Below are 27,920 nucleotides of genomic sequence, written 5' to 3' on the forward strand. Positions count from 1 at the left end.
AACATGTTGATGTCTCATATACAAAATTATAAACCAGTAAAATTCCTATTTCCCAAGCGATATGTTGTTAGAAAATTATTATTTTTGGTTAAGGCCTGTGATTTTACCAATTGCAATATGGAGTCTCTCTCTACTAATGCAGATTCAGGATCTCATCCACCATTTCCAGTCTAGGGCTCATGACCAAGGTCACAAAGCCAGTAGATATCTTGATATAAGAAGACCTCAATACCAAGTCTGCTTGATTCTGAAGCTGACCTCCTATCTCCTATGATACAGTACTCTTTTCCCAAATTAATAGCAATTATAAATAGGTTGGTCATTTGTCCAATGGAATTTGAAAATTGAGATTTTGAAAACTGAGATTTACAAATCCAAATATCTCATTTTATTAATGAGAAAGTGGGGGCAGCTAGGTGGCGCAGTGGATAGAGCACCAGCCCTGAATTCAGGAGGACCAGAGTTCAAATCTGATCTCAGACACTTAATACTTCCTAGCTGTGTGACCCTGGGCAAGTCACTTAACTCTAGCCTCTGGGGGGAAAAAAAAAGAAATGAGAAAATGGAGACACAGTGAAATAGCAATAGTTTCTTACTAATAAGAATTAGGTTTAGAATGACTGATCTCTCATCACTTGCTTTCAAATTTAGAGGTACACGTTTTATCTTGAAGGCAAATAATAATTTCTCAGCTGGTGTGCTTTCAGCAGGGGGAAAAAAAAAAGATCCTCAGCAACACATGCCTCTAAATTTGAAATCAAGCGATGAGAGATCATTTATTTTTTATTTACAAAACATATGCATAGATAGATAATTTTCATTATTCACTCTTGCAATGCCCCATCTCTTCCCCCCAGGCGGCAAGTAGTCAAAAATATGTTAACCCTGTGCAATTCTTCTATACATATTTCTATAATTATCATTTTGCACAAGAAAAATCAATAGATGCTTAATCTTAAATAACCCTTGTACTTCAACCAAGTTCAAGGCATTAATTAGACTTCTGAAGGCAAATGCAACCCTTCTCTTAGACGAGAATGAGGTCATGGATGTTCCCTAGGTATAGGTATATAAAGAACATACCTTGACTTTTGAGTTTTCTATCAGGTGCTGAGCCATGGATTTTATCAAAACTTCAAAGAAAAACCATGAATACTGAAAAGAAAAAAACATAAAATTATATGAAAAACCAACAAAAACAATGTCCTGTACAAAAATCTATACTCCAGAGTTATCTGGTTGTTTTGTATTTAAATACAATTTTTATAGTGGAGTGGATCATGGAGAATAAATGGGGAGAGCCGAGTGCAATTATATAACACTGTCATCTGTACAGCTCTGGTTTCAGAATCTTGCTTAAACCTTGTCTAAATCATGGTATTCCATGATTCCTTTTTGGGTTGATTAAGATTAGCTCCTGCATTACTCTATGGCCTTGCATTCATATCAGCTCAGCATTAGTACTATAGAGTTATAGTGTTTTCTTTTATTTAAAAAATGATTTATGGATAATTTTGCAGTTTTTTATTTACATTGCCATCATTTCTGAATTCTCAAAGAAACTGTCTTTGTAAAACAACCGTTAAGAAACACAAACCACTGACTCAAGTCTTTCTACCTACCTTGAGGAGTTTATTGCTGGTAAGGAAGTCAGCAGAAGGCTTCAGGATCGTAGTCATGGATTTGGCCAGTTCTTCATGCACAGTCTTATATTCTGAAGCAACATATGGCTCAGCTTTATAAGCATACTTGGGGGAAAGAGGAGGAAAATGAGATTTTAATAGGTCTAACCATCTGGTTATAGTCTCAAGGTGAGGTTGATGCAGTGGTTAAAAGTTCCAGAGGAAAAGATCTGCCCTATGAACTGAAACATATAGAAGAAGTGAGGAATGTAATGGAATTAGGCAGGCAAGCCATCAAGCCAGACCTTAGCTTGCCAGAAGAGAGAAATTTAAGTTACAATTAGGCAATCATTCATTAATTGCTTAGTATATGTGAAGCACAAGGAGACTTGGGAATAGGGGAAGAAAGGGACCTGGGATATATCTGAGTAAACGTGAATACAAGAAACTTTAGGCTGAATCTATGCTTTTGTTTTATTATGTCTTTGACAGTGATGTCAACAAGTAACCAGTATCCTGAAGATCAGTTTAGTAACATATCTTTATTAGTTGAGAACTTAGCTGAAATAAACTTATCTGGAATATGTTGAAATATTTTAAAATAATCTACTATTCATAAAAATTTAAAAATCTTTTCTTTATTGTAGAATTTCTTTCAATAATCATGTTTGTTATTTTTTTGTACAGAAGTATTTTTTTATTGGCACTAAAAAAAACTCACCCCAAATCAAAACTTGAAGCTATAAAGAAGGTTCCCCAGTTCTAATGTAAAAATTAATTGTGTAACATAGATGACATTTATTGTTAAAATTTTTTAAAATTCATTTTAATATTAATTCCAAATGTTTTTCCTCCCTCCATCCCTTTTTCCACCCATTGAGAGGACAAGTAATATAATACCCATACATGTGAAGTCATGCAAAACATATTTCTAAGATAAACCATGTTTTTAAAAAATCATAAAAAAATAAGAAAAGTAAAATATATATATACTTTCATCTTCACTCAGAGTTCAACAACTTCCTGATGTTGACATTTAAGTATTGGAGGAAAAGTATTTTTGCAAATACATTAGCTATTGAAAATATCTTTAGTGCAAATATTAAAAAGCTGTAGTTTTAAATAGTTTTTGGTGAAACCAATTTCAGAAGAGTATTCCCAGAAATAAGGATATTTGTTCATGTATTCATATATTCATCAAATGAACATTTATTAAGCATCAGTATACTAAGTGCTAGAAATATAAAGACAAAAAAATAAACAATCTCTGCCCTCAAGAAATTTATATTCTACTGGGAAAACATGTACTTGGATAAGCAAATACAAAACATCTACAATGCAAATCCGTGGGATTTTTTTTATTGGGGTGTGAGGGGAGGGCACCAACATACCTTTACATAGGACCTCAAGTGACTCTCCAATCCTTCTTCATGACACTGGGCAACCACATGGATAATGACTCTAATATTATAGGGGGAAATAAATCAATGAATATTAATACTGATAGTAAACCATTTTAGTTCCAGTTCTAATGATAACTATCATTAACAAATCTGTTGAGTAAAATGATGGTTAGAAAGGAAAATATGATGTAAACAGAACTTTAAGAAGTCCTGCCTTTATTCTATATTCTATTGCTACAACCTATAGGCAAGTCATTTAAGTTTAGAAGATTTTCTCAGATTTTAAGCTGTACAAGAATTTCAGATCTGTATTTGGTGCAAGAAAATTCCATACTAAGAATTCTATAAGCAAATGAAATCACAGTCCCAGAAGGCAAAACAAGACAAAAATAGAGATGTTATCAACACTATATGAAAGCAAAAAGTGGATGGAAAAACTACAGTTGTAGAAATAAATAGGAGAGAGATAGGGAACAGATTTGGGATTCACTGGGATAGAGAACTCCTAGATGGAGAAATGAATGATAAGCTTCATACACTGACATGCTCAAAGATAAGGTGCTTTATCTTACCTGGTTACATTGACTGCTACTTCCTCTTGAGTCGTTCTGGTGAGAACTCGAAAGAGCTGATTGAGGATGGTGGGTAGAAAAGCTATCATGACATGACCCTCCATTGCATGAAGACTCTATGGATAGGGAATGACATAGTAGCCATTAAAAATGGTATAAATAAATTATAATAATTTGAAAATATATAAATATAAAAATAAATAATAATAAAAAATAAATAAACAGAATTGATGTCTTTTGGGATTGTACTATAACAATAATAGCCAGGCTTATGGTTTATAGAAAGTTTTATCATCACCACAATCCTACAAGGTAGGTGTTATCATCACCCCATTTTATAGGTGAGAAAACTGAAGCAGACAGTAGTTAAGTGATATATTTATATATATAAGGTCACATAGTTACTAAATATTTGGGCTGCATTTGAATTAAAGTCTTCCTCACTCCAAGCCCAGCACTTACTACAATGTGCCATCAAGATGCCACAGAGGCATTTTTGGATCTGCCTTCATACCTATCTCTGAACCTTCCCTTGTACCTAAGAAAAACATTGTATACAACAATCTTCCCTTGTAGTTCCCCATTTCTCTGACAAGAAGAGGATGGTATGTTTCATTATCTATTCTCCAAGAATATTAAGGTGTTTTTTTTTTCCATTGCATTTCTAGTTCATATGACTCTTCTCCTTCTGTTTGTATCAATTTGCTCATCTGTAAAATAGGGATAATAATTGCATTTATCTCTCAGGGTTATTGGGAGGATTAAGTGATAGAATGATTGAAAAGCATTTAGCATAATGTCTGACACATAATAAGCATTAGCTATTATTATTACTAATGTGATGTTTCTCTGAATTTCTCATATTTGTCATTTTTATTGTATATTAATAGTTACATATTACAGTTTACCCAGGTAAAGGGTTACCTGGTTTATTTCTATTTCTTTGTTCTCACAAAAAAGTATAGAAATGACTATCTAGGTATTTTCTAGACCAGAGATATTAAACTCACTACCTGTGGGTTGCCCCTACAAGCCCTAATAGTGGCCAAAGCAGATTTAAGTGTAATTGGGAAATAGTTAAGAAAATAATAAACATACAATGGAATATAGATAATATTAGTTTGTAGTTTTCTAAGTCTACTTTTATTTGAGTTTGACAGTACTATTTTATATTTCTCTCCTCTCTTTTTCTCCTTCTTTGGTATAAATAAATTAAAACCTTATTTTATATGTTTGTACTTTTATAAATAAAAATGAAGGAGATTTTCCTCTGAGAAAGAATAAAAGATGAATCTAAAGTTTAAAAGGGTCTTTAGTCAAAATGACATAGAAATTTGGGGAAGAAAAGAAAAATAGTTAAAGACATACAGTACAAAAAATTAGTAACAAGTAAATGAAAACATGGAAAAACAAAAAGCATAATACAACTTTTTAAAATTCCATAACAGCAAACAAAACTAATAAAATACCAAGGTTATGAAGATGGATAAAAACACTACAAAATAACTTGAAAAAAGTATTCAAATGGAAAAATAATATATTTAAAGAATTTTAGAAAGAAATAGGGGCAGCTATGTGGCGCAGTGGATAGAGCACCAGCCTTGAATTCAAGAGGACAGGAGTTCAATCTGGTCTCAGACACTTAACACTTCCTAGTTGTGTGACCTTGGGCAAGTCACTTAACCCCAGCCTTTGGGTGGGGGGGAGAGAATTAACAGTGGGTTTTTAAAAAAAAACAAAGCACAAAAAAGATATAAAAGCACTTATAGAAATTAAAGGAACAGAAAAAGAGGAACTGAAGCTAGAATTATAAAATAAGAAATGTTGGGAACAAATAAAAAATTACTAACATGAAGAATATAATAAAAATAAAGCAGTTTATGTAGAAAAGCAAAAGAATTTTATTGGCAAGATATAAATTTGAGAAAACCCAATTTACTGTCTCTTGGACAAGTCAAGCAAATCACTAAATACTGTTCCTTGCAAACCACATGCTGTGCCTCTTTAATTGCTGCACAGTGAATCATGTAAATTTTTCCTCTTTCCAAATATCACTCTAGATTTACTTCATGGACTGAGCCTTCCTAGACTAATTTTACCTGATTCTAGTCCTTCTAATGATTTTTAACAACCCCGATAGGCACTTAAATAAAACCATGATTGATCATCGTTCCACTGTTTGGAAATAACAAAAAAACAAAAGTATATGAAGTATCAAATAGGAATCTAAAAAGAATATACATTTTTGGTGAAAGGGGAAAAATAACAAAAGCAGATAATCAGATGGTTGGGACATAGGAGAAAGACCTATCATATCCTGTTTCAGAAAGGACCTTGAGATATATGTCTATGTATGAAAAAATAAGAAAGCATGAACAATTTTACTGAATCCATCCTGTCATGGTATTTTACACGATCCTTCAGTCGCCATATTTTGTTTGACAATGAAAGCAGGAGACATTCTTCAGGGTATTATAAATTTGTGTTTTGATCTCATATTTTTACTAGAACTTGTCTTTTCTCCCTCTATTAAATAATTAGCCTCTAAAAGGCAGGAACAATGTTCTGCTTCCTATCATAGCTAAGATAGATCTCAAAACAGAATGGATACTTAGAAAATATTGGCTGCGTGAAGTAAGGCTTATATAAAGAATGATGGTTGTATGAAAAAAGAGAGGAGAATATGTGAAAAGTATGGAAGATATTAAAGCTAAGAAGGGGATAAAGTCAGAAGTAGCACTTATTTCATCATTATTCTTAAAAATACAAGATAAGAAATGTGAATTATTACTATAATATTCAAAGGGCTTCAAGTCAATTTCTCTTGAACACCATTTCATGCCCAGATAAAAATCTACCCAATACCCAACTTATTTTAAAAATATGTTTTCTAAAATGAAATGATACCTTAAGATATTTTACAAGATCACTTCCTAAGGCCTGAGCTCCAGATTCTGTTTTCTGGCAGTACTGAAAAAAATTATGTAAGTGCTGATCCTAGGAGAGGAGAAAAAAAAAAAAATCAAGGTAATGAAATTTTCAGAAACAAGTCAAAAGTTTTAGCTGAAAAGCCCAGTCATTTTACTTTAGTTAGAAATGCATGATATTAAGAGAAAAGCAACTACATTTTTTTTCATTTTTAGGAAGAGAAACATTTCCATTCTTAAGAATGTATAATCAATAATGTTTGACATTATGGAAATGATAAATGAGAACAACCACCGAGCATATTAAATTGCTCTAAGATATCTCAAAAAACAGGGAAGTTGGTTGTTTTTTATCTGTACCTTTTATTTCTACCCATACTTTAAACAGAGTTGATGATTTAAAACCAGTAGTGGTTTGTTTGTTTTTCATTACTTTGCTCTAATAAAAGAACAAATAAACACGAGCTTAATACAGTGTTTAAAGTAGAGTGTAAAAAGTAGGATTTTGTCTTCCAGAAGAACACGTGACTTTAACTACATAGCTCTCCTATTCATTTAACCAGGATATTATTTACCTGAGTATACACAGTAGAAACAAGATGTGTTGAAACTCTCAACAGTGGTTTGCCTCCATCCACCCATTTAATTTCCGGCCCATGATGCTGAATGAATATGGAAAACACAAAATATCAACACTGAGTTCAGTTCCCTTATTTATGCTAAATCACAGTTTGTATAGGGAGTTGGGGGAAGGGGGGAGTGACTCTGAAAAAGAGAAAGTAATGATAAAAACAGAATTTTTGTTCTGAAGAGGGTCTTCAGATGAGGTAAAGAAGTTTCAAGAAGGTCAATGACTACCCCTTCAGAATGACAAACTAGGTACTAGCAGAATGAGAATAAAAACAAAACCTAAGTCTGATTTCAAATATAGTACAAATTCCACCTTTTCTGTTGTGTTTAGCTGGCAATGACAGTTTAATATTAGGTTAGTAATAATTGTAACCCCCACACTATTTATAACTTAATCATAATTTAGCATAGCAGGAAAGATTGAATATTTGGGGAGTAAGCATGAGGAGCTATGCAGATAAATCATTTAAATAACTACAAATTGATTTAACAACTACAATTTAAATTTCTTTGTTTATAAACTACAATAATAACTGATATTTATATAGTAACTATGTTTGAAAACACTTTGCATGTATTATCTCAGTTGGATTGGAGAATAACATCATGAGGTTGGTAGTATACTATGACTATCCCTATTTTAGGAAATATAGAAAAAATAAGATTCATATTCAATACTTTCTCCATATCAGATTAGTGAATGTTCGAGGTGGGTTCTAAATCCAGGCCTTCCTGGTTCTAAATTCAACATTCTATTTACCCTGTCACTGCTGCCTCCTTGAAAAATTAGCATTTACCTTCATCCTAGGGATAAGCGTAGATACCACAGAGTCATAAACAGCTATGGCCAAATGAAAGAAACCTCAAAAATAGGTGAAATAGTATACACACTAACTCTATTAGCACTATAAGTAGAGACTTTAAGGACAGGGCAAAAAAGACAAAATCATTAAAAGGATTTGTGAAACATTCAAGCTTTGATGAATTAGAAAGGTAAAGAAACATATAAAATAGAAGTTTCTTCATACTGTTTATCTGAACTTCAGACTGAAAACACTAATGATGTACAATAACTCTAAACAGCAATGCTGACTGTATACGTATAGCCTATAATGAATTGCTGGCTGTCTTGAAGAGCAGAGAGGGAAAAAAAAATGGAAGTCAAAATCTTACAAAAAGAATATTGAAAACTAATTTTTTTACCTGTACCTGGAAAAATTAAAATACTATTAAGTGGGCATGGCCTTTTTTGCAGAGAGGACACTACCCATCCATGAATGGACAAACACTGAGTAATACAGATATCTCTGTTTTACTGCAAAGGCACCTCTGAGACATTCCAAGAATGATACTGGCTTAGTCCCAGAGATCATATTAACATTATCCGGCATTGTCTGCTCCTTCTCCCACCCGCCTGCAATATGAATAATTGAAAATGAAATACTGCTCCTCTTGTCTCAAGAATTGTGTAGTCTGACATGCTCTGATGAAACAAGGACAAAAAGAGAATCCCTCAGGATCGTATACCTTGCCCATTCCAAGTTCTTGGTAGCCAAGGTAGCCAGATGGAAGATTAGCTGATACAGGGATGTGCTGCTCACTGGTTACCACCCTTCCATCTTTCAGGAGTGGAAGCCAAGAATATCCAACTGGAAGAATAGGAGAAAAGGTTGGTTTCAAATGAGGAGTTGTTATGCTAGGAAGCTAGTGTGTGGTCTAAATGGCCTATAAGGAATCCCTTTGGAGGTGTTAAGTGATGGATTACTACATGCAGAACATTGGGTCAGCATTAGGAGAGAGATATTTTAAAACAAAGTCTCCACCATCATGGAACGTACAATCTAGAGAGAAGTCATCACACATGTATACATGATGATAATAATAAATATGCAAAATAAGTATATTAGCAATATACAATATAATATGCATTATAACAAATATGCAAGATAAGAATGTTAGCAACATGCAATACAATATACATATAATAAATACAAAGCTAAGTATGTTAGCAATATGCAATGTAATATGCATATAATAAATACGAAAGGTATGTCCATAATATGCCATATAATACGCATATAATAATTATGCAAGATAATCCCATTAGCAATATGCAATATAACATGCATATAATAAATATGCAAGGTAAGTATTGTTATATAAAATGCTAGGTGAGCTTAGATGGAGGGTGGGAGGGATTATTACTGATTGTGGGAACCAAGGATGACCATTTTCATAAAAGAGTTAGCATCTAAACTGGACCTTAAAGGACAGGTAAGAATTCATCATGTCAAGAACATGCCAAGAACATATGGACAAAGGCATGAAAGGCCAAACTTAATAGGGCTGGTAAGAGTTTAGTCTGAAAATAGTGCATGCATAAGGGAATAGTGTGATATTAGATTGGAATGTGGGATATTGCACAACAGGAAAGGGGCCTTGAATGCCAGGAATTTTTTTTTTTAATTTTCTACTGGCAATTGGGAATCAATTTTCCCTTTAGATGTATAAATTAGAATGCATAAAGACTCCTGAACATGGTTCTATAAAGGAATTTTAATAGATATTTTGCCATTTTTTAAGTTAGGAATTTAAAATTATATTTTCCAAAATGTTAACAAAAGACTAGGCGAGTCACCTCTCCACACCATAGATATTAAAACATTATATAAAAAAAAGTTTTGTCATCAACAAAAGAGTTTATAAGTAAAACAATCTGAGCAGCAGTTTAAAAAGACACAAAATGAGACACTAGTAACCCAAACCTTGAGTTTCAACAACATCTTTCTTCTTCGTGCTCCCTTTATTGGAATTATCACAGCTGACATGGTAGAATGTGAACAACAAATGGTGCCTTTCGTGAAGCTGTGTGGGCAATTCTATTTTAATCTGAAAACACAAGAAAGAGAATACCACTGCTACTGATTCCCTACAAACAATTAACAACAATTCCTTGCAAGGACAGTCAGTGGTACAACATGCATGTCACCCAAAGCACAAACATATACTTTGTTCTCTGCCTCCACGTTTAATATTTCCATTCAAAAACCTCAGACTAGGCCAGAGGGGAAATAAGTACTCCTTCAGTCACAAAATAGAAACCAGTGTGGAGTTAACTAATAGCCTTGACTTAGAAAGATATTTGCACAGTGCCTGGCACATGATAGGTTGAGTAGAAGAAAAGTAAAACATAAATGTTGAATGATTAATGAATAGATTCATATTGCAATAAAAAAGCAGCATCTACTACAGCTGCTTCACACAATCAAAGGTACATCAAAGTAAGGTGAAAAACAACTTGGTGATTTTTAAACAAGTTATCCAATAATTTTAATTCAGAGTACTTAATAATGAATAGCACTGAGGACTAATGGTTAAGTCTCAGAGACAAGAAGCCATGTCTTTGTACCTCTAACATGTAGTAGATGAATGAATCTGGGAATTTAATCTTTCAGAACAGGGGCAGGAAACCCCTAAGATTAAAAACTGAAGATATGTTTTGGTCAGAGGGAATTACCTCATGGGCACTCTCTAAACCTGATTAAATCAGACATTTGGAGATCTCCCCCATCGCTGCCCATATTAAAATAATTCCAACATGAACAAAATTCTGAGGTGAAGATAACTAAAGTTAAGAAACTTAAGCATTTAATTCAGTCAGTACATCTTAACCTTGGGGTCACTTTTTCCCAAATGGTCAACAAAGAGAAATGCCGAAAACTGGCTAAACCCATTTTAATCTTAAGAATATCCCTTACTTCATCATAAAGTTCTGGGTTTTGTTGATGATGTAAAACAGCAGCCGAAGAGCTTCTGGTAAATATTGGCCCACCAGGTCTGCCATAGATGCACTAAAAAAAAAAGAGTAAAGTTAGGAAATAATTTTGAAACAGATCTAACTTTTTAAAATCAGTATTTTAAAATAGAGGGAATATGAATTTAAGAAATAGTTGTCCTTAAAAATGAAATTCAAAGTATATTAAATAGTAACAATCTTCGCCCCAATTATTATTTCCTATTATTAGTACTGCTAGTAATTAACATCATAATTATTAAAAAGCAATCAATTATATTAAATGTTAATTAATAATATTAATTGTTGGATTTATCATTAATCATTAATGTGGAATGAGACAATTATTTATTTTATTGGTTCATATTGAGTAAAGTTAATTAAGTATTCACAAAGATGTTCACTATTAGATGAAGGGAAATGATGTTAAACATAATTTTTTTTAGCTATAGCATTTATATAATGGTTTCAAATTTTGCAAAGAACTTTTATAGATATTATCTCCTTTGATCTTTATAACTACCTCAGGATGGCAAGGGACTTGCTTTTAATATACCCATTTTATGGATGAGGAAATTGAGGCATACAGGGGTTAAACAATTTCTATGATATCACATAGCCAGTGTATGTCTAAGACTAGGTTTGAACTAAGGTCTTATGACTCTATCCATTGTACCTATTAGTCATCTACAAATAAGCTAAATTTGAAACAATTCAATTTTACTTCTATTATCTATATAGGTATATACATTAAAATATAAATATATGTATATACATATACATGTATGTATTTTATTTGTGTGTATATATATACATATATACATATACATATACATATGCATATACATATACATATACATATACATATACATATACATATACATATATATATATATATATATATATATTCTCTGATGGAATCCCTTTTATCAAAATATGATGTATTTTGCAAAACTGCATGTAATCCATACAGCAATCAAATATATGCAATAATATACATTTTCTTCAAACAGTGTCTGGGAAAAAATTGGACACGAATCCTCTTCTAAAAGACTCCATAAGTCAAAGCCTCTGGTATTTTTATATTTTCACTTGAGGTCAGAAAACCTTGCTTCATTCATAACAGTACTTTGCCAACTCTATCTCATGTGGATCCTAGCCACTGGCTAAAGGGCTTCAATGACAACCTTCATCCAAGATGGGAAAACAAAAAGGAATGTGGACTTGGGAGAAAGTTGTAAAAGTCAAAAATTCCTTATATTGTCTTTTAAAAATGAGTCTTCGGTATCTCGGAGTCAAGCCTCCTTCCTAACACTTCCCTTTCCTTGCTACCAGTATATCCTTCCCTCCTACTTCCTTCCCACTCTAAGTCTTACCAGAATAAGTGGTGATGACACTACAAAACCCCCAAACCCTCTGTTATTTTTTTTCAGCACTATCCTTTCCCTTCTTTCCTCAAGGGACCCTTCCCTATCCCAAAGTCTGCGTAGAATGGAAAACCGGAACTGGATCCAGCAGAAAAAGGATTTAGATTTGACTCCTACATCTATAATTGACTAGCTGCTTTAACTTGAACAACTCATTTACTCTAAGTCTTAGTTTCTATATCCGTAAAAAGAGAATCACAATACTCAAATACCATAATTCATAGGGTTGTTGTGAGGAAACAACTGGGGAGTGGTTGAGCAATTATGATTTATGAATATGATGAAATTTACATAATGAACTATTTTTGGAAAAACTATGACTTTTGACATTTCATTGAACATTTTTTATCTTGATATTTATTGGTAAAATTGTTCTGGGTTTTCTTTCCCTGCTTTATTCCTTTTTATTAATATAGCAAATTTGGTGTGGAGGGGAAGCCAACTATTATTATGTAGCATAGTGAAACAAAGAATACTAGATTTGGGATCCAAGAACCCATCTCATTCATTTACTAACTGTATAAAATAGGGCTAATCACTTAACCTCCCCAGAGCTTAGCTATTTCATCTGTGAAATGAGATGGTTATACAGAATGAGCATTCAAGTCCTTCCCATATAATCAAATATATTAAAAAACAAAAACAAAAACAAACAAACCTTAAGAGGCTGAGAATCTTCTTCATCTGAATCTTTGAACTCAATGCAAATTGCAATATTTCTGGCCTACAAGAAGAAGCATGCATAAAATAAGAACTGGTATGTGTTAAGAAGAAAGACTGTAAGGATGCCCAAATTTGAACAGCAGCTTTGGAATTCAGTGATAATTCAAGAGTAGTACCTTTTCACTCACCTTTGCAAAAGACTTTTGACTGTCATATTTCAAGGACTTGGGATAAACATAAAGGTGATTATTGTAGATGGTGAAAGGCTGAGTGTGTTTTGGTATGCAGGGAACAAACTCCTCTACTTCAAAGGTGACTAGAGTTTTGGTACTGTGTTCAAACTGTTTCATGGGAATGTATGATGAATTAACATAATCTGAAAATATATTAAAAACAAACAAAATTGAAGTGAAAACCAAACTGACCAAAAAGCGGGTCCAGTTATGACCGAGAATTTATACTTACTGGGAAAGTCTGAAGAAACATTGTCAATTGTAATGTCTAGATTGCCTAAAATAACAGGTAACTTGGCCATCTTCTCAGGCCTAAAGAAGAGAATAAGAGAAAAAGCAAAATTTAAAAGGTGAATTCCAAAACTGATCCTGAAAAGAATATATGAACACATAAGGAAAAATATCAATTTAAAATCAAAACTACTCATCTACTTTTCTATTGATTGTGAGAAAAGAATTACAAGTCTATTAATATTTAATTTAACTAGTACTACTGAAGAATGATAAGTGAATTACCTAGACATTCCATAGTCCTTTAAAACATTGACTTTTTTAATTTTAACCATTTTATATGCATCTTCCTAAAATGTATCATATTACATCCCCAGTTCACAAGCCAAATTAAGCAATAATAATTAAATAAATGGCTGTCCTGCACCAGGAACTATAAACCAGCCAATTTGAATATAGGACAAAAATAAAATAATCTCTGCCCTGAAAGGAAAAACATATACAAAAACAAATAAAAATTATGTGTGTAAGAAATGCTTATATATAGACATATATGAATGTATGCATGTATATTCACACATATGCACAAATAGAAACATATATAATGTGTATATACAAATATACATACACATGCATATGTGTAGTGAACACTTAAATAAACACACATATATATTCACAGCAATACATACACATGTGCTTGCATACACACACATGAATATATGACACATATATGTGTGTGTGCACATATGAATAATTCAAGGTAAAAACAAAGTGAGGGTACTAGCAGCTAGGGCAATCAAGAAAAGCCTTATGGGGGGGGGGGGGAACACTTGATCTGAGTTTTTGAAGAAAATTAGTCATTCTAAGCAGACAGTGGGGAGGGAAGGATGTTTTCAAGGTTTGGGGGGGGGGGGCCCAGAGCTAGTATGTCAAATCACAGAGATAGAAAATGAAATGCCATTTGTGAGAAACAGGAAAATTGTTTTAAAAGCTCTACAACCAGATGCTATTTTTTTAAAAACCAGTTTGGGTTACAGTAAAAAGTTTAAGAAGGAAAATAATGGGATAATCTACTTGGAAAAATAGGATGCAGCAAAGTAGGAAGGGTTTTATTTGTCAAACAAACTAGTTTCTGTCTGAGTTCTTCTGTCTGAAGAGAGGATGTCATCCTGTGCTTTAGGAATTACTTGGACAACCGTGAGAAGGATGGAGGAAGAAGGGAAAGACTTCGTGAAGCAAGGAGAGAAGGTAAACAACTTGGGCAATGGTCCAGAGGAGAAGTAATAAGGTTCCAAGTGATGGAGGTGCCCATAGTAGTAAAATCTTTTCTGTCTCTTCCTTTCAGTATCAGGATGTCTTGATGTATCCTATTCCTTACAAATTTAAATCAATAAACTCAAGGGTGACCAAAAGCCTTTCCTATTGTCTAGGTCTTGTGACAGGCATTTTGGTATTTTTCTTTACATCCAGAAGTCTTTCCAGCTTTACTTGTGAATTTTTAGCTATGTTACAGATAGTCATCATTGCTAATAATGAATAATGACTATACTTGGAACTATATAGCATTAAGGTATAAAATGTAAGTTATTTATGCTAGTACAGGATCTTGTATAAATATATATACATATGTATATGTGAAGACAGAGACACAGAGAGACAGAAAGAGACAGATAGAAAGAGAAAGAGAGACAGAAAGAGAGGGGAGACAGAAGAAGATAGAAAGGAGAGAGATAGGGAGAGGGAGAAGAGAGAGAAGAGACAGAGGAAGAGAGACAGAAAAGGAGAGAGAGGGAGGAAAAAAAGAGAGAGAGAGAGAGAGAGAGAGAGAGAGAGAGAGAGAGAGAGAGAGAGAGAGAGAGAGAGAGAAATGAGTGGGGGAAGAAGAGAGGGAGGGAGGGAGAGAGGGAAAGAATATTTCTATGAAAACAAAAAAAAATTCACTGTATAGCTTCATTTTATATTCAGGCCATATTTGAAAATGTTCAAATTTTGGGCATATTTCCAATTTTCCGATCAGCTTTTTAGACCTTTTTTGTTAGGCATAATTTATGCAAAAGAAGCACTGGTGTTGTTTTGAATTTCTAGATATTTCAAAAGCAACATAACAACAGTTTAAGCATGAAGGAGGCTGCCATCACCCAAGGAGACAAATTTCCCCAAGACTAGGCCCCATCCTCTCTATCTCAGTGGTAGGTACTCCTACCTTTCTGCTGCCAACTAAGCACTCAGAAATCCTTTTTGGGCCTACAAAGCAAAACTGCATCTTAACATTGCATTGTCTCAACACATTTGCAATAAACTACCTGTTTGGAGCATAAGAGACCTAATTACAAGTTTTAAAAGATGTTTTTTCAGTCCAGGTCCTGGGGTCACACAGATGCAACTCCTTTCTAAGGAAAAATAATATTTTCTACACTCCCACTAACCACACATCCTGGATGACCCAATACAGAAAGGGAAAAAGCAACTCTGGAACTATCCTCCCACCCAAGCATGTTCTATATTTTTGTTCATTTGTTTTTTCAGCCTCTTTCTCCTCTTCTATTTCCTGTATAGACCCACAGCTCAGGAAAGTATCAAACTGGTTACTTGGGAGAGTTTCTTTTTCTTTTTTTTTTTTTAAAGCAAATTGTATAGCTGCCCTAAAAGGAAACATACTCTTTAGAAGCTATTGTTTAAAAAAAGAGGGAAAATGGAAGATACATATTTAAGCCCATGTAATTTGAGCCCCCCCCTTTTTTTTTTATCTGACCTGGATCACTTAACACGTGTATCAGAGAACTGTATTATACATACAACAAATATAGGCTTTTTCTTCATTCTGCTAGCTTAGGTAAGCTAATATTTTGCAGAAAAATTTTTATTATAGAGATTTCTGCTTAAGAGTTGTCAGGTTTTCCAACAGGATTAAGTCAAGGGAGGAGCAGTGAATAAAAATATGATGATAACATCACAAAACTACAAAGCAAATTATCCAGGTTTGGATCTAGCAATGTAAATGTCAATAATATTCTCCAGTGAGGAAAAAATTACTACTTCCATGTCTCCCTAGATACTAGTACTTTTCCCACTAAGTTATCTTCCTACTACTCTGTGACATATTTTGTATGTAATTATTCATTCATTAATTCATTTATACAAGGGATTAATACCTAGAGTCACATAGCCAGTGTATGAGTCTGACTTCAGGACCAATGTTCATTGCCCCAGCTTCTTAAACTGTTGTCTGTGACACTAAATGGGGTCTCATAACTAAATGTGAAGACTGTAAAATTATGATTTATTATCAATATATGTTTGATTTGTATACCTATTTTATATACCTAAACTGGAGTCATATAAAAATTTCTCAGTTGAAAAGGGGTAAGAAGTGGAAAAAGTTTAAGAACCCTAGGTCTCTGCCACCTAGTTGCTCCCCTGTCATTTTTAAGGCAAAACTCTAATTCTCTCCCCACATCCCCCCACTCCGTCTCGACCTCCCTGCTTCTCTCCTTCCCTTCCTCTCCCTATCCCTCTCTCTTTCTCCACATATATGTGTGTGTGTGTGTGTGTGTATGTATATAAATGATGTCTATATAGTTAGAATATAAACTCTTTGAGTAGAGAAGACATTCTTTTTTTTTCTCTTTGTAGCTCTAATGCTTATTGATTGATTTATATCTATCCAACTCTCTTACAGGATTGTTGTGAGAAAAGCACTTTGGGCATCTTAGAGGAGAGGTAAATCTATGTCTGTACTATTTTTAGCTTACTATAAAAGTTCCCTAAGAGGTCTTCCCCTCTCCATTTGCTATTGCCTTTAATCCATTTTAAAGAACACTGCCATAATTTTCTTTATGAATAGATATGGTCATGTTATTCCTTCGGTCAATAATATTCAGTGTCTCTTTATAGCTCACTGTGTGAGTTTTGATTGGTATTCAAGGTCCCCAGAATCTGGCCCACCTACCTATGTAAGAGAGAGGGAGGGAAAATGAAAATAAGCGATAGGAGAAAAAAAGAGGGAAATAGGGTAGAAGAAAGAACAAATTTCATAGATAATTGGCTAGCTTTAGTATTATGCCTTACACTTCCTCTCTGGGTAGGAATAATATGTGAATTTGGTTGTATTAACATAGAAATTAGTATCAAAATTGTAAAGAAAGACGGAGACAAGAAGCAATCCCTTTTCTTCTGCTTTTGTGCTAATACCTCTTATGATACCAAGTTTAACCATTAATGATTGGGTTTTTCCCTCTAAGTTTACTAAAAATTATTAAAAGAGTTTGAACTCACTTCCGGAAGTCTGCTAGTAACTTAAGCATGTCTTCATTTGATAGTTTATTGCTGTCTTGTCTGTAGAGTGCAGAAAATCTAGCATTTTTGTCAAGGTTTCCAGATGAATCTTTAAACAATGTTCTGAAAAATCAAAGCAGCAAGCTCTAAAATAGGTTCCATGCAAGCCAAAACAAATGCAGCAATTGAACACTCATTTCTAACTGAACAACCATTATTATTCTAACTTGTAACCAAGAAGAATTTAATTATGTGGAGATGTGGTAGATTGATATAGAAGGACCAAGAGTAGCTTCATTTACAGAGGAAACTCCAGGGTGACAGTGAATGGCTTGTGTTTATAAAACAATGTGCAGCCAACTCCTTATAGTACGGATGACCACAATGGGGGTTAGCTGAAGCCCTTCCATAGCTGATTCCCAGTCCCCTGGCTTTCCTGTTAGAATCCACATTCCCATCACTCTTTCAATCATCGCAGTACAAGTTGGACTTCTGTTAGAAAACAATGGCCCATAAATGGATGTTTGCAAGAGACAGTCCCAATGCCAAGTTAGAACTGTAGTCCTATCCTAAAATTTATAAGACCACAAATTTAATATAGGAGGAAACTCTGGGGGCCATCTAGCCTCGCCCCTGAAATTGAGACTAGGAGGATTAAATAATAAGTTGTTATTGGTCAGTTGTTTCAATCATCCCCGGTTCTTCATGACTCCACCTGGGGTTTTCTTGGAGAAGACACTAGAGTAGTTTGTCATTTCCTTCTCTAGCTCATTTGACAGATGAGGAAATTGAGGTAAACAGGGCTAAGTGATTTCCCCAAAGTCACCTAGCTGTAATTGACGCATTCTATCCACTGCAACAGCAGAATCAAAATTAGAACCCGGATCTCCTCACTTCAAATCCCATGTCTTTTCTGTTGCAACAAAGTTTCAACTTTGACTCAAATACAAGCATCCTAGAGAAGTGCATCCAGAGGAAAGGACAATATTATTAGACAACTAAAACGACATTAACCTTACCTTGCTGCCCAAGCAAATGGCATCCTGTATTGTCCTAATCTTTGGCATGCCTGCTTAGCATTTTTTAGCACCTTCTGGGCAACCTGCAGGAGATCAAAATAAAATCAGGAGGTAAGAAAATAGTAACAGAATACTGGCAGTGTCACAGACACACAGGGAATGAATTGCATGGCAAAGGAGCATTGCAAAGGCAGCACATAGCAAAGATTTATCTTCTAAACTCTAGAAATAGCCTTTCAAATCTAAGAAATTCATTTCTTTATGACTGGCAGAATATAGAAAGATTTATACACTCCACAGTTATAGGTCTTTTCCAAAGGTATTAGATGGAAAAAATCCAGGAATATATTAGAGTTAGCTCAAACCAGCTTGCAAGAGCTGACTTGTTAAATTTTCCAAGTGGTCATTTACACCTCAAAAAGCAGCACACAGTGCAAATAAAGGCTTAATTTATTGTTTTGTTGATTTTTTTAAAATGTCTGGGCATTTGTTAAATGAAGCAGTTGAACTAGATGATCTCTAAGTTCACTTCCTAAAATACTACAAAAATCATATATTTGAAATTGTCCTCATGAGGGAAATAGAAAACTACATGGACTTACAGAAATAGAATTAATGATCTAAAGAGTAGCCTAATTTCTTTTGCCTAGATGAGGGGCTGTATACAAAACATTTTTTTAAAAAAGTCAAAGAGCATTTATTAAATCTCTAATTAGTTGTCGTACAGAGAGCTGCCTATACTTTTTTTTCCTTTTTTCTTTTGACTTCATCATCATTATTTTTTTATTAAAGCTTTTTTATTTTCAAAACATATGCATGGATAATTTTTCAATATTGATCCCTGTAAAACCTTGCGTCCAATTTTTCCTCTCCTTTCCCCACCCCTTCTCCTAAATGGCAAATAATTCAATATATATTAGATATGGTAAAAATATATTACACTTATTTTTCTACACAATCATCTCAATGGGGCAGTTTAATGCTTGAGTTTTTCTATATAACATGTATTCAAGGAAATCCTAGGAGTCCTTTTTTATTAATATTTTTATTATTTTTTAAAATTTTTATTTATAATTTTTGACAGTATATATGCATGAGTAATTTTTTTATAGCATTATCCCTTGTATTCATTTTTCCACATTATCCCCTCCCTCCCTCTACTCCCTCCCCTTGATGACAGGCAATCCCATACATTTTACATGTGTTACAATATAACCTAGATACAATATGTGTGTGTAAATACCATTTTTTTTGTTGCACATTAAGTATTAGATTCCGAAGGTATAAGTAACCTGGGTAGATAGACAGTAGTGCTAACAATTTACATTCACTTCCCAGTATTCCTTCTCTGGGTGTAGTTGTTTCTATCTATCATTGATCAACTGGAAGTGAGTTGGATCTTCTTTATGTTGAAGATATCCACTTCCATCAGAATACATCTTCATACAACATTGAAGTGTACAGCGATCTTCTGGTTCTATTCATTTCACTCAGCATCAGTTGATATAAATCTCTCCAAGCCTCTCTGTATTCCTCCTGTGGGTCATTTCTTACAGAGCAATAATATTCCATAACCTTCATATACCATAATTTACCCAACCATTCTCCAATTGATGGACATGCATTCATCTTCCAGTTTCTAGCCACTACGAAAAGAGCTGCCACTAACATTTTGACACATACAGGTCCCTTTCCCCTCCTCAGTGAAATCCTAGGAGTCTTAAAGCTTTTTTCCAAATTTTACCAAAAGTTTCTATTTTGAGCAGGTGAATGGTATTCCTTGACCACTGCTTTGTAATAAGATTTATAGGCCTACAGGTAAGTTATTTCATCATGTCCTATTGTATTAAAGGAGTTCATATTCCATGACAAGTGAAAGAAAAAAAAAATTCAAATGAGACATTTGTCAAACCCTGAAAAACTTTCAATGCAAAACTTCACTAAAGGAGATCATTTCTACAGTAAATAATCCTATTAGTATCAACATAACATGAAGGCTTAAGTTTGAATCCTACTTCAGACACCTACTGGCTGGATGACCATGGAAGGTTATATAAGCTTTCACCATGTTATGGTAATTCTATATCTACATAATACAGACAAATTGCTCGGCTGTATTGCTGGAAGGAGTATCTATACCAAGAATACCCTTCTCAATGAAGCTACAAGTGCAGGACACCCCCTTCCAAAAAAAAGAAGTACTGCTCTCTTTAGAAGAGAGGATGTGACAGGTTGACAAAAAAGTGGACTTTATTTAGTCCCCTGGGCACAAATCTCATATACACCGTAAAGAGTATGTTTGATCTTTCACACAAATAGTTTATTAATCAGAACATAAAAGATTTTTTTTTTCTGAGGCAACTGGAATTAAATGACTTGTTAGTAAATGTCAAGATTATCCAAGACCACATTTAAACTCAGGTCCTCCTGACATCAGGGCTGGTGCACTTTAGAAATTAAAAAAGAGAGATAGAGATATATATAAATATACACACATCTGTTTATATACATACAGATGTATATTTATGTGTGTGTGTGTGTGTGTGTGTTATTCAAGAAACATATTATTCTAAGGTTTCAATCTTTTTTCAAAGTCCCTCCAGGAATTAATTTTTACTATAATCAGCCCCAAAGTTTTGCTATTGGAAATACTATGCCTGAGGAAATAGTATTAGGGTGGGTGACCGCAAGCATCTAGAAGCTTCTTATTTAATACCTCAAATTTGAGTTGAGATTTCCCCCAATTCTTTATACCCTGATGCTCTTACACAATGTTCTGGTCACCTTTTATGGCTGCTTCATCCAAATCAAATCACAACATCACTAATATTATTGTGGTCTGGTAAACCAGGAGATCATATAACTATTAAGCCATTAAAATATCCAGGATTTGGGAACAGAAATTGCATGAGTGTGGCAATCAACAAATGTAGCTCTTGGAATCTTAGGCAAATCACAACCTTTCTAGGCTACAGAGATAAGGATTTTAGGATTGTCATTTCTAAGATTCTATGATGTCTATAAGAATTTCCCAAGTATAAAGAGCGGAAAGAGACATATATGTGCCAAAATGTTTGTGGCAGCTCTTTTAGTTGTAGCTAGAAACTGGAAGATGAATGGATGTCCATCAGTTGGAGAATGGTTGGGTAAATTGTGGTATATGAAGGTTATGGAATATTATTGCTCTGTAAGAAATGACCAGCAGGAGGAATACAGAGAGGCCTGGAGAGACTTAAATCAACTGATGCTGAGTGAAATGAGCAGAACCAGAAGATCACTGTACACTTCAACAACAATACTGTATGAGGATGTATTCTGATGGAAGTGGAAATCTTCAACATAAAGAAGAGCCAACTCACTTCCAGTTGATCAATGATGCACAGAAATAACTACACCCAGAGAAGTAACACTGGGAAGTGAATGTAAATTGATAGCACTAATATCTGTCTGCCAAGGTTGCATGTACCTTCGGATTCAAATGTTTATTGTGCAACAAGAAAATGATATTCACACACATGTATTGTACCTAGACTATATTGTAACACATGTAAAATGTATGGGATTGCCTGTCATCGGGGGGAGGGAATAGAGGGAAGGGGGGATAATTTGGAAAAATGAATACAAGGGATAATATTATAAAATATATATATATATAATAAAAAATTAAAAAAAAAAAAAAAAAGAATTTCCCAAGTATAAGATGTTTATACAAGTTACTTCTTACTTTTCAGCAACTAGGTATAGTCTGCTCCTTCCTTGTACCCATTACCAGGCTACTGTTTAACCCACCCTGCTTTTCTCCAGTCTGCAATGAAGCTATTTTAAGTCAGCAGTACTAAAGACTAGAATGGAAAATCCCTTTACTTTCTTTTCCTTTATATTTCTGTAATATTTCTCCTGAGGCTCTGTCTTATATTACTCACAACTTGGTTTTCTCTCAAATCGCAAATCTATTTCCAAGATGTACATAAATATTTTATTTCACAGAAAGCTAGCATCTTAGGTCATATTAAGAAAATTATAGCAACTAGGAATAAGGAGGTCAGAGTCTTACTGAATTTTTTTCCCATTAGACTACACATGGAGTATGATGTCTAGTCTGTGTGCCCCACTTTAGGAAAGACAATGATAGAATCACAGATCCATGTTATAATTCGTATACTAATATAACTTTGGAGGGCATTAGAGAGGGCAGTCAGAATCATGGAGGGCCTTGATTTTATGTGATACATAAGAAGATTTGAAGAATATGGGAATGTTTATATATTGGATTACTTACCATTTGGAGGAGAGAGTGGGGGAAAAGGGGTAATTGGAACACAAGGTTTTGCAAGGATTAAACTTGAAAATTATCCATGCATATGTTTTGAAAATTAAAAAGCTTTAAAACAGAATATGGGAATGTTTAGACTGGAAAAAGAGGGACATGATATTGTCTGCAAGTTCAGAGAGACTGCCATAGAGTCTGGAAAACTAGTACAATGAGTGGAAGGTACAAATAGGAAATTTTTACGTACCTCAAGCTTAAATATGCCTAACTATTAAAATGTTAAAAAAAAAAAAAAAAAGGGGGGGGTGAGAAGGAAAAGAGCTGCTCTGTAAGATCACATAATCATAACTCTAGTAATAAAAAGAGGCCATTTAAATCTAACCCCTTCATTTTATAGGCAAGGAAACTGAGTCCCAAAAGGTTAAGTCAAATCAAGAAGCATTTATTAAACAATTACTATATACTAGGCACTGTGATACTGGCTGAAAGTCACAAAGTAATAAGTATCAGGGATGAAATGTGAATGAATATTGGTCCTATGACTCCAGTCAATGTTTTTACCCCTTTGCCGAATGGTGAGATTTCATTTGAGGTTTTTAAGCAAAGGATAGATGGTCTCTTGACAGGTGTATTGTAAAGGGAATTGCTGTAAAAGTTTGATTTGAATTAGGGAGCCCTGATGTCCCTTCCTACTTATGAGATTCCTAGATTCTGTCTCACTGCATTTGGTTCATTATTCAATGTTTCTCCACCATCTCTGCCTCTCTCCTACCTACCTGGATTAGGTAAAATCTTTTTCTTTCTCTCTCTAGAAAGTGATAAGCTAATCGTTGACAGATACATCTCAGAGTAAGGATGCTGACACAGCTGTATCAAGGAAAAATACAATGGTAGGATATGAAATAAAATCAAATAACAAAATATCAGTGCCATCCATCTCTAAAGTTGCTTCAAATACTTGAAAGTCTCAGAATCTCCATCAAAATTTCTATTCATTGGATCACTTTCTCTTAGATTCAATATACATTTCACTAAAATATTATCAACAAAAGTGCTTTTTTTTTCTACTTTTTTTTTTCTCTTCTTTTATTCAACTACTAGTCAGGCATGGTTTTTTGTTGTTGTTTTTTTTTTTTTTTCATTGTAAATGTATCCCATTTCAACTGCACTCTGGGTTAAATAGGGTTTTATGGGTTAAGGCCATTAATGATACTATTTCCATAGGAAAATGCATATTGGTTGAAATAAAGTGAACTACTAAATTCTCAAAATACAATGTATTTGCAAATCAGGGATCCTAAAGGTTTTTAGGGCAGGCCCTCATCATTTCTATCTTTCTTTACTATAACTAGCTTATGATGAATCTGCCTGCCTTAAATCTCTCAACATTCCAATAAAGTCTCCATTCAATAATAAAGTGATTTTTTAAAAAAGAAATGTCATATTACTCAATAAACTCCAGTAGATTTCTATTACCTCCAAAAGCAAATACAAAATGCTCTGTTTGGCATTCAAAGCCCTTCACAACCTAGTCCCTCTTATCTTTCCATTTTTCTTACTCATTACTCTTATAAATAAAAAACTCACATCTCTCTCTGATCAAAGATTTTCTCTGTCTCCCATGTCTGAAATGTTCTCCCTCTTCTGTTCCAACTACTGACCTCCCTGGCTTCCTATAAGTCCCAACTAAAATTTCATTTTCTATAGGAAGCCTTTCCTATTCCAGTGCTTTTCCTATGTTAATTATTTCTTGCACTGTATATATTTGTTTGCATGTTGTCTCCCCATTCGATTGTAAGTTCATTGACAGCAGGGACCATCTTTTGCCTCTGTTTATATACTTAGTCCTTAGGGGTAGTGTCTGGCACATAGCACTGCTTAAATGAATGTTTATTAATTGATTGATAGCCAAAAGAGCTAGAAACAACATTTCTCAGGATGCTCCAAATACCCATTTTCTTTAATGATAACTCATATTTGTTAAGATTGACAAATACTTTCTCTTACAAGTCTAGGGGATAAGTAGTGCAAGTACTATTCAATCCCACATTACAAATGAGAACACTAAGACAGAGACGCTAAGTAACTTGATCAGTGTCACAAAGCTACTAAATTCCAAAGGTGGGATTTGAATATGTTTCCTGACTCCAAGTCAATATTTGATTATACCACATTATTTATTGTATTACTATTTGATAATGATTTGCCTGCTTAATTTAGATAAGCAAAATCATAATAGCTGCTTGCCAAAATTTGCATAGTAAATATATGGTCTTCCAAAATAACTGAATTTAAGAGATTCATTAAAATGAAATTCAAAAGTCTCAAACCAGAATGAAGCAGCATAATAACTACCTATGTTTAAAAATCTGGATCTTTTGATTGATATAGTTTTATCTTTACAAACGCCTCTAGTGCTATTTATTTTTATACAGGTTCTCTTTTCCTCCTTTCCTTCTTTCCTCTCCTCTGTCACTTCTTTTATTAAGAACCTGAACCACAAAATAGGAAATATTATATGCCAGAGAACTGAGTAAGTAAAATGTATGCTCCATAAGAGTAACCCCATAAGGGTCCTTCCTCGTTTTCAGCATTTCATTTTGTTTTGGTATTTCCAGCATCTAACAAAATGCATGGCACAATAAATACACATTGGATTGAACTAGAATGCAAACAATGACTCACATTTGGATCTTACTGAGTATTAATGTTGTAAACTTAAAATAATTAAAAACTTCAGCTTTTCTTCATTCTTTTTCTTATGACAAAGAATAAGATATATCCTACCTTAGATGAATCTGAACTTTTCATGTATGGTTCAGCACAATGTGTGATGCTTCCTTGGAGGACTTTTTCAATTCTAGCCACAAGAAATATATCAGGATGGGGACATGTGACTGAGAATATTCCCTGTAGAAACAACATTTTTTTTCAACAAATATAACTTATAGCATTCTACAAATCATATATACACAAATTTCTAAAGCATGGAACACATAGATACATTCCAATTTGGGTGAATGGTTGAATAAGCTGTAGTATATGATTGTGATGGATAACACTTGCTTTTAGAAATGATGTTAGATGATTTTAGAAAAAAATGGATAGATTGGCATGAAATAATGAAGAGTAAAATGAGAAGAACCAAAAAAATGTTGTATATAGTAACAGCAATATTGCTTTAAGAACTTTGGGGAAAAAGTTATTTTGATTAGTATAAATATCCAAATTATCTACAAAGGACATATGAAGCAAGACACTATCTGTATCCAAAGAAAGAAATGATAAATAAATCTACAGAATAATTTTACATATACAGATATACACATATTTGTATCTAGTGGTAGCTAACTCTAGAGTAAGGGGTGGGCAAGATAAATAAGAAAAAGGAAAAAAAAAGACATTTACATGACAATATATTATATATTTCAAAGAAGTAGCAAACCATATAGAACAGATTTATAATCTCATGTAAAATCATTTTTATTATACGTTATAGAAATGGTTGTTTTATTCCATAAATTAAAAACAAAATACATTTTAAAAGTTTTTAAATAACTATCAGTATGCCAAACTGGGTAACAAATGGAAAGATTAAAGAAAACATCTGTAAGTTTGGAAGGGGAAAAAGTAAAAAGAAATCTCTAACCTCAGGAAGAAAAAATGAAAAAGGCCTCTTTCTTCTTCCTTTCCCTCAAGCCAATTTGTTTCTCCTCTACCAGTGGTCAATCATATTTAAATCCATGATGAAGAATGTTACAACTCAATATTGTAAATTTAAAATTTATTCACATTCTTAAAAACCATTATTCTAAGTTGTTCACTGTGAAATTTTTGACATATTTATAGTGGCCAGATTTGAAGTGAAATTATATATAACAAAGAATGAGTATCATCCATTTCTAAAGTTGCGCATTAATATCATTATTGAAATATCTTGATCTCATACCTGCTTTGGATACTGCAACATGGCTTCATGAAAGAAACTTTGAATTCTCTGTAAACTATCTCCACTGCCATTCACCAGGTGTTGAGGTGGTCCAGGTAGCATTTGCCTCACTGAGAAATGGTTCAAATCCACGTGAAAATCAGCAGAAATCTTTCTATTATGTTTTATGTCAAACAGTGAGAGGGTCACAAAGAAAGGCTCTACCTGAGGGTGGAAGGGAAGGAAAAAACATTGGTTACCATTATCATTACTTTTACTTTTATTTTACTGTTATTTGTAAAAATTCAGCACTGATTGATGAAAAAATACTGTCTGTAAGCTACTAAAACTGAGAATGTGTATTATTACTTAGCTATTTATATTATAAAACAGGATTGCTCTGTGAGAGAAAAACGTTTAATTTCAATAGGTGCAACAGGAACCAAATTTATAGTACTGTTTGTCTTTATTCTTAGTCTATTTATATTACTCCACAGAAAATAAATCATGGCTCTGATACAGACTTAAACTCAAAACATCAAAGGCATCCACATAAAACCAACACATCTTATCATTCACATTCATCTTGACCTTGGAGGTTAAACAATACCCATGACTACATCTGTGCCCACGGTTGTTCCAAGCATTCCTAACCTCCTTGAAGAATCTCTATTTCCCAGGCTAGACTGCCTTGAAAACTGCTTGCTGTGTTAAAAGAATCTGAATGCTTTTGATGCCACATACACAAAAAAGAAAATATAAAGATATATTTTTAAAAGCAATTACATTTGTTGTGGGTCCTTCCTCGTTTTCAGCAACACAGCATTGCAGATTAAAAGACAAATCATTGCATTTGACAAGAATTCTTTTCCCAAACTTTTCTTCAAATGGCTTCACTTCTGGTTCAAGTCCCATAAATTCAAGCTT

The 27,920-nt window shown here is 33.6% G+C and overlaps 1 protein-coding gene across 27 annotated transcripts in view; it reads right to left on the bottom strand.

The window, feature by feature from the left end:
* Positions 1–27,920, bottom strand: part of DOCK9 (dedicator of cytokinesis 9) — a 353,079-nt gene that overhangs the window by 105,045 nt on the left and 220,114 nt on the right. For 26 of the 27 annotated variants that reach the window (XM_074299422.1, XM_074299428.1, XM_074299424.1 and 23 more), the window contains exons 11-27: positions 27,780–27,920; positions 27,015–27,218; positions 25,853–25,975; positions 18,796–18,878; positions 17,777–17,899; positions 13,503–13,582; positions 13,226–13,413; positions 13,033–13,098; positions 10,913–11,005; positions 9,920–10,043; positions 8,682–8,803; positions 7,100–7,186; positions 6,505–6,594; positions 3,598–3,713; positions 3,014–3,083; positions 1,623–1,748; positions 1,084–1,155 (exon numbers count right to left, since the gene is read on the bottom strand). In XM_074299422.1, coding sequence (XP_074155523.1) covers positions 1,084–1,155; positions 1,623–1,748; positions 3,014–3,083; positions 3,598–3,713; positions 6,505–6,594; positions 7,100–7,186; positions 8,682–8,803; positions 9,920–10,043; positions 10,913–11,005; positions 13,033–13,098; positions 13,226–13,413; positions 13,503–13,582; positions 17,777–17,899; positions 18,796–18,878; positions 25,853–25,975; positions 27,015–27,218; positions 27,780–27,920 — 1,908 coding nt within the window. The remainder of the gene's footprint in view (positions 1–1,083; positions 1,156–1,622; positions 1,749–3,013; positions 3,084–3,597; positions 3,714–6,504; positions 6,595–7,099; positions 7,187–8,681; positions 8,804–9,919; positions 10,044–10,912; positions 11,006–13,032; positions 13,099–13,225; positions 13,414–13,502; positions 13,583–17,776; positions 17,900–18,795; positions 18,879–25,852; positions 25,976–27,014; positions 27,219–27,779) is intronic. The other variant, XM_074299410.1, reaches the window with a different exon arrangement.

This window comes from Sminthopsis crassicaudata, chromosome 3, assembly GCF_048593235.1.
Source record: "Sminthopsis crassicaudata isolate SCR6 chromosome 3, ASM4859323v1, whole genome shotgun sequence".
Taxonomy (NCBI): domain Eukaryota; kingdom Metazoa; phylum Chordata; class Mammalia; order Dasyuromorphia; family Dasyuridae; genus Sminthopsis; species Sminthopsis crassicaudata.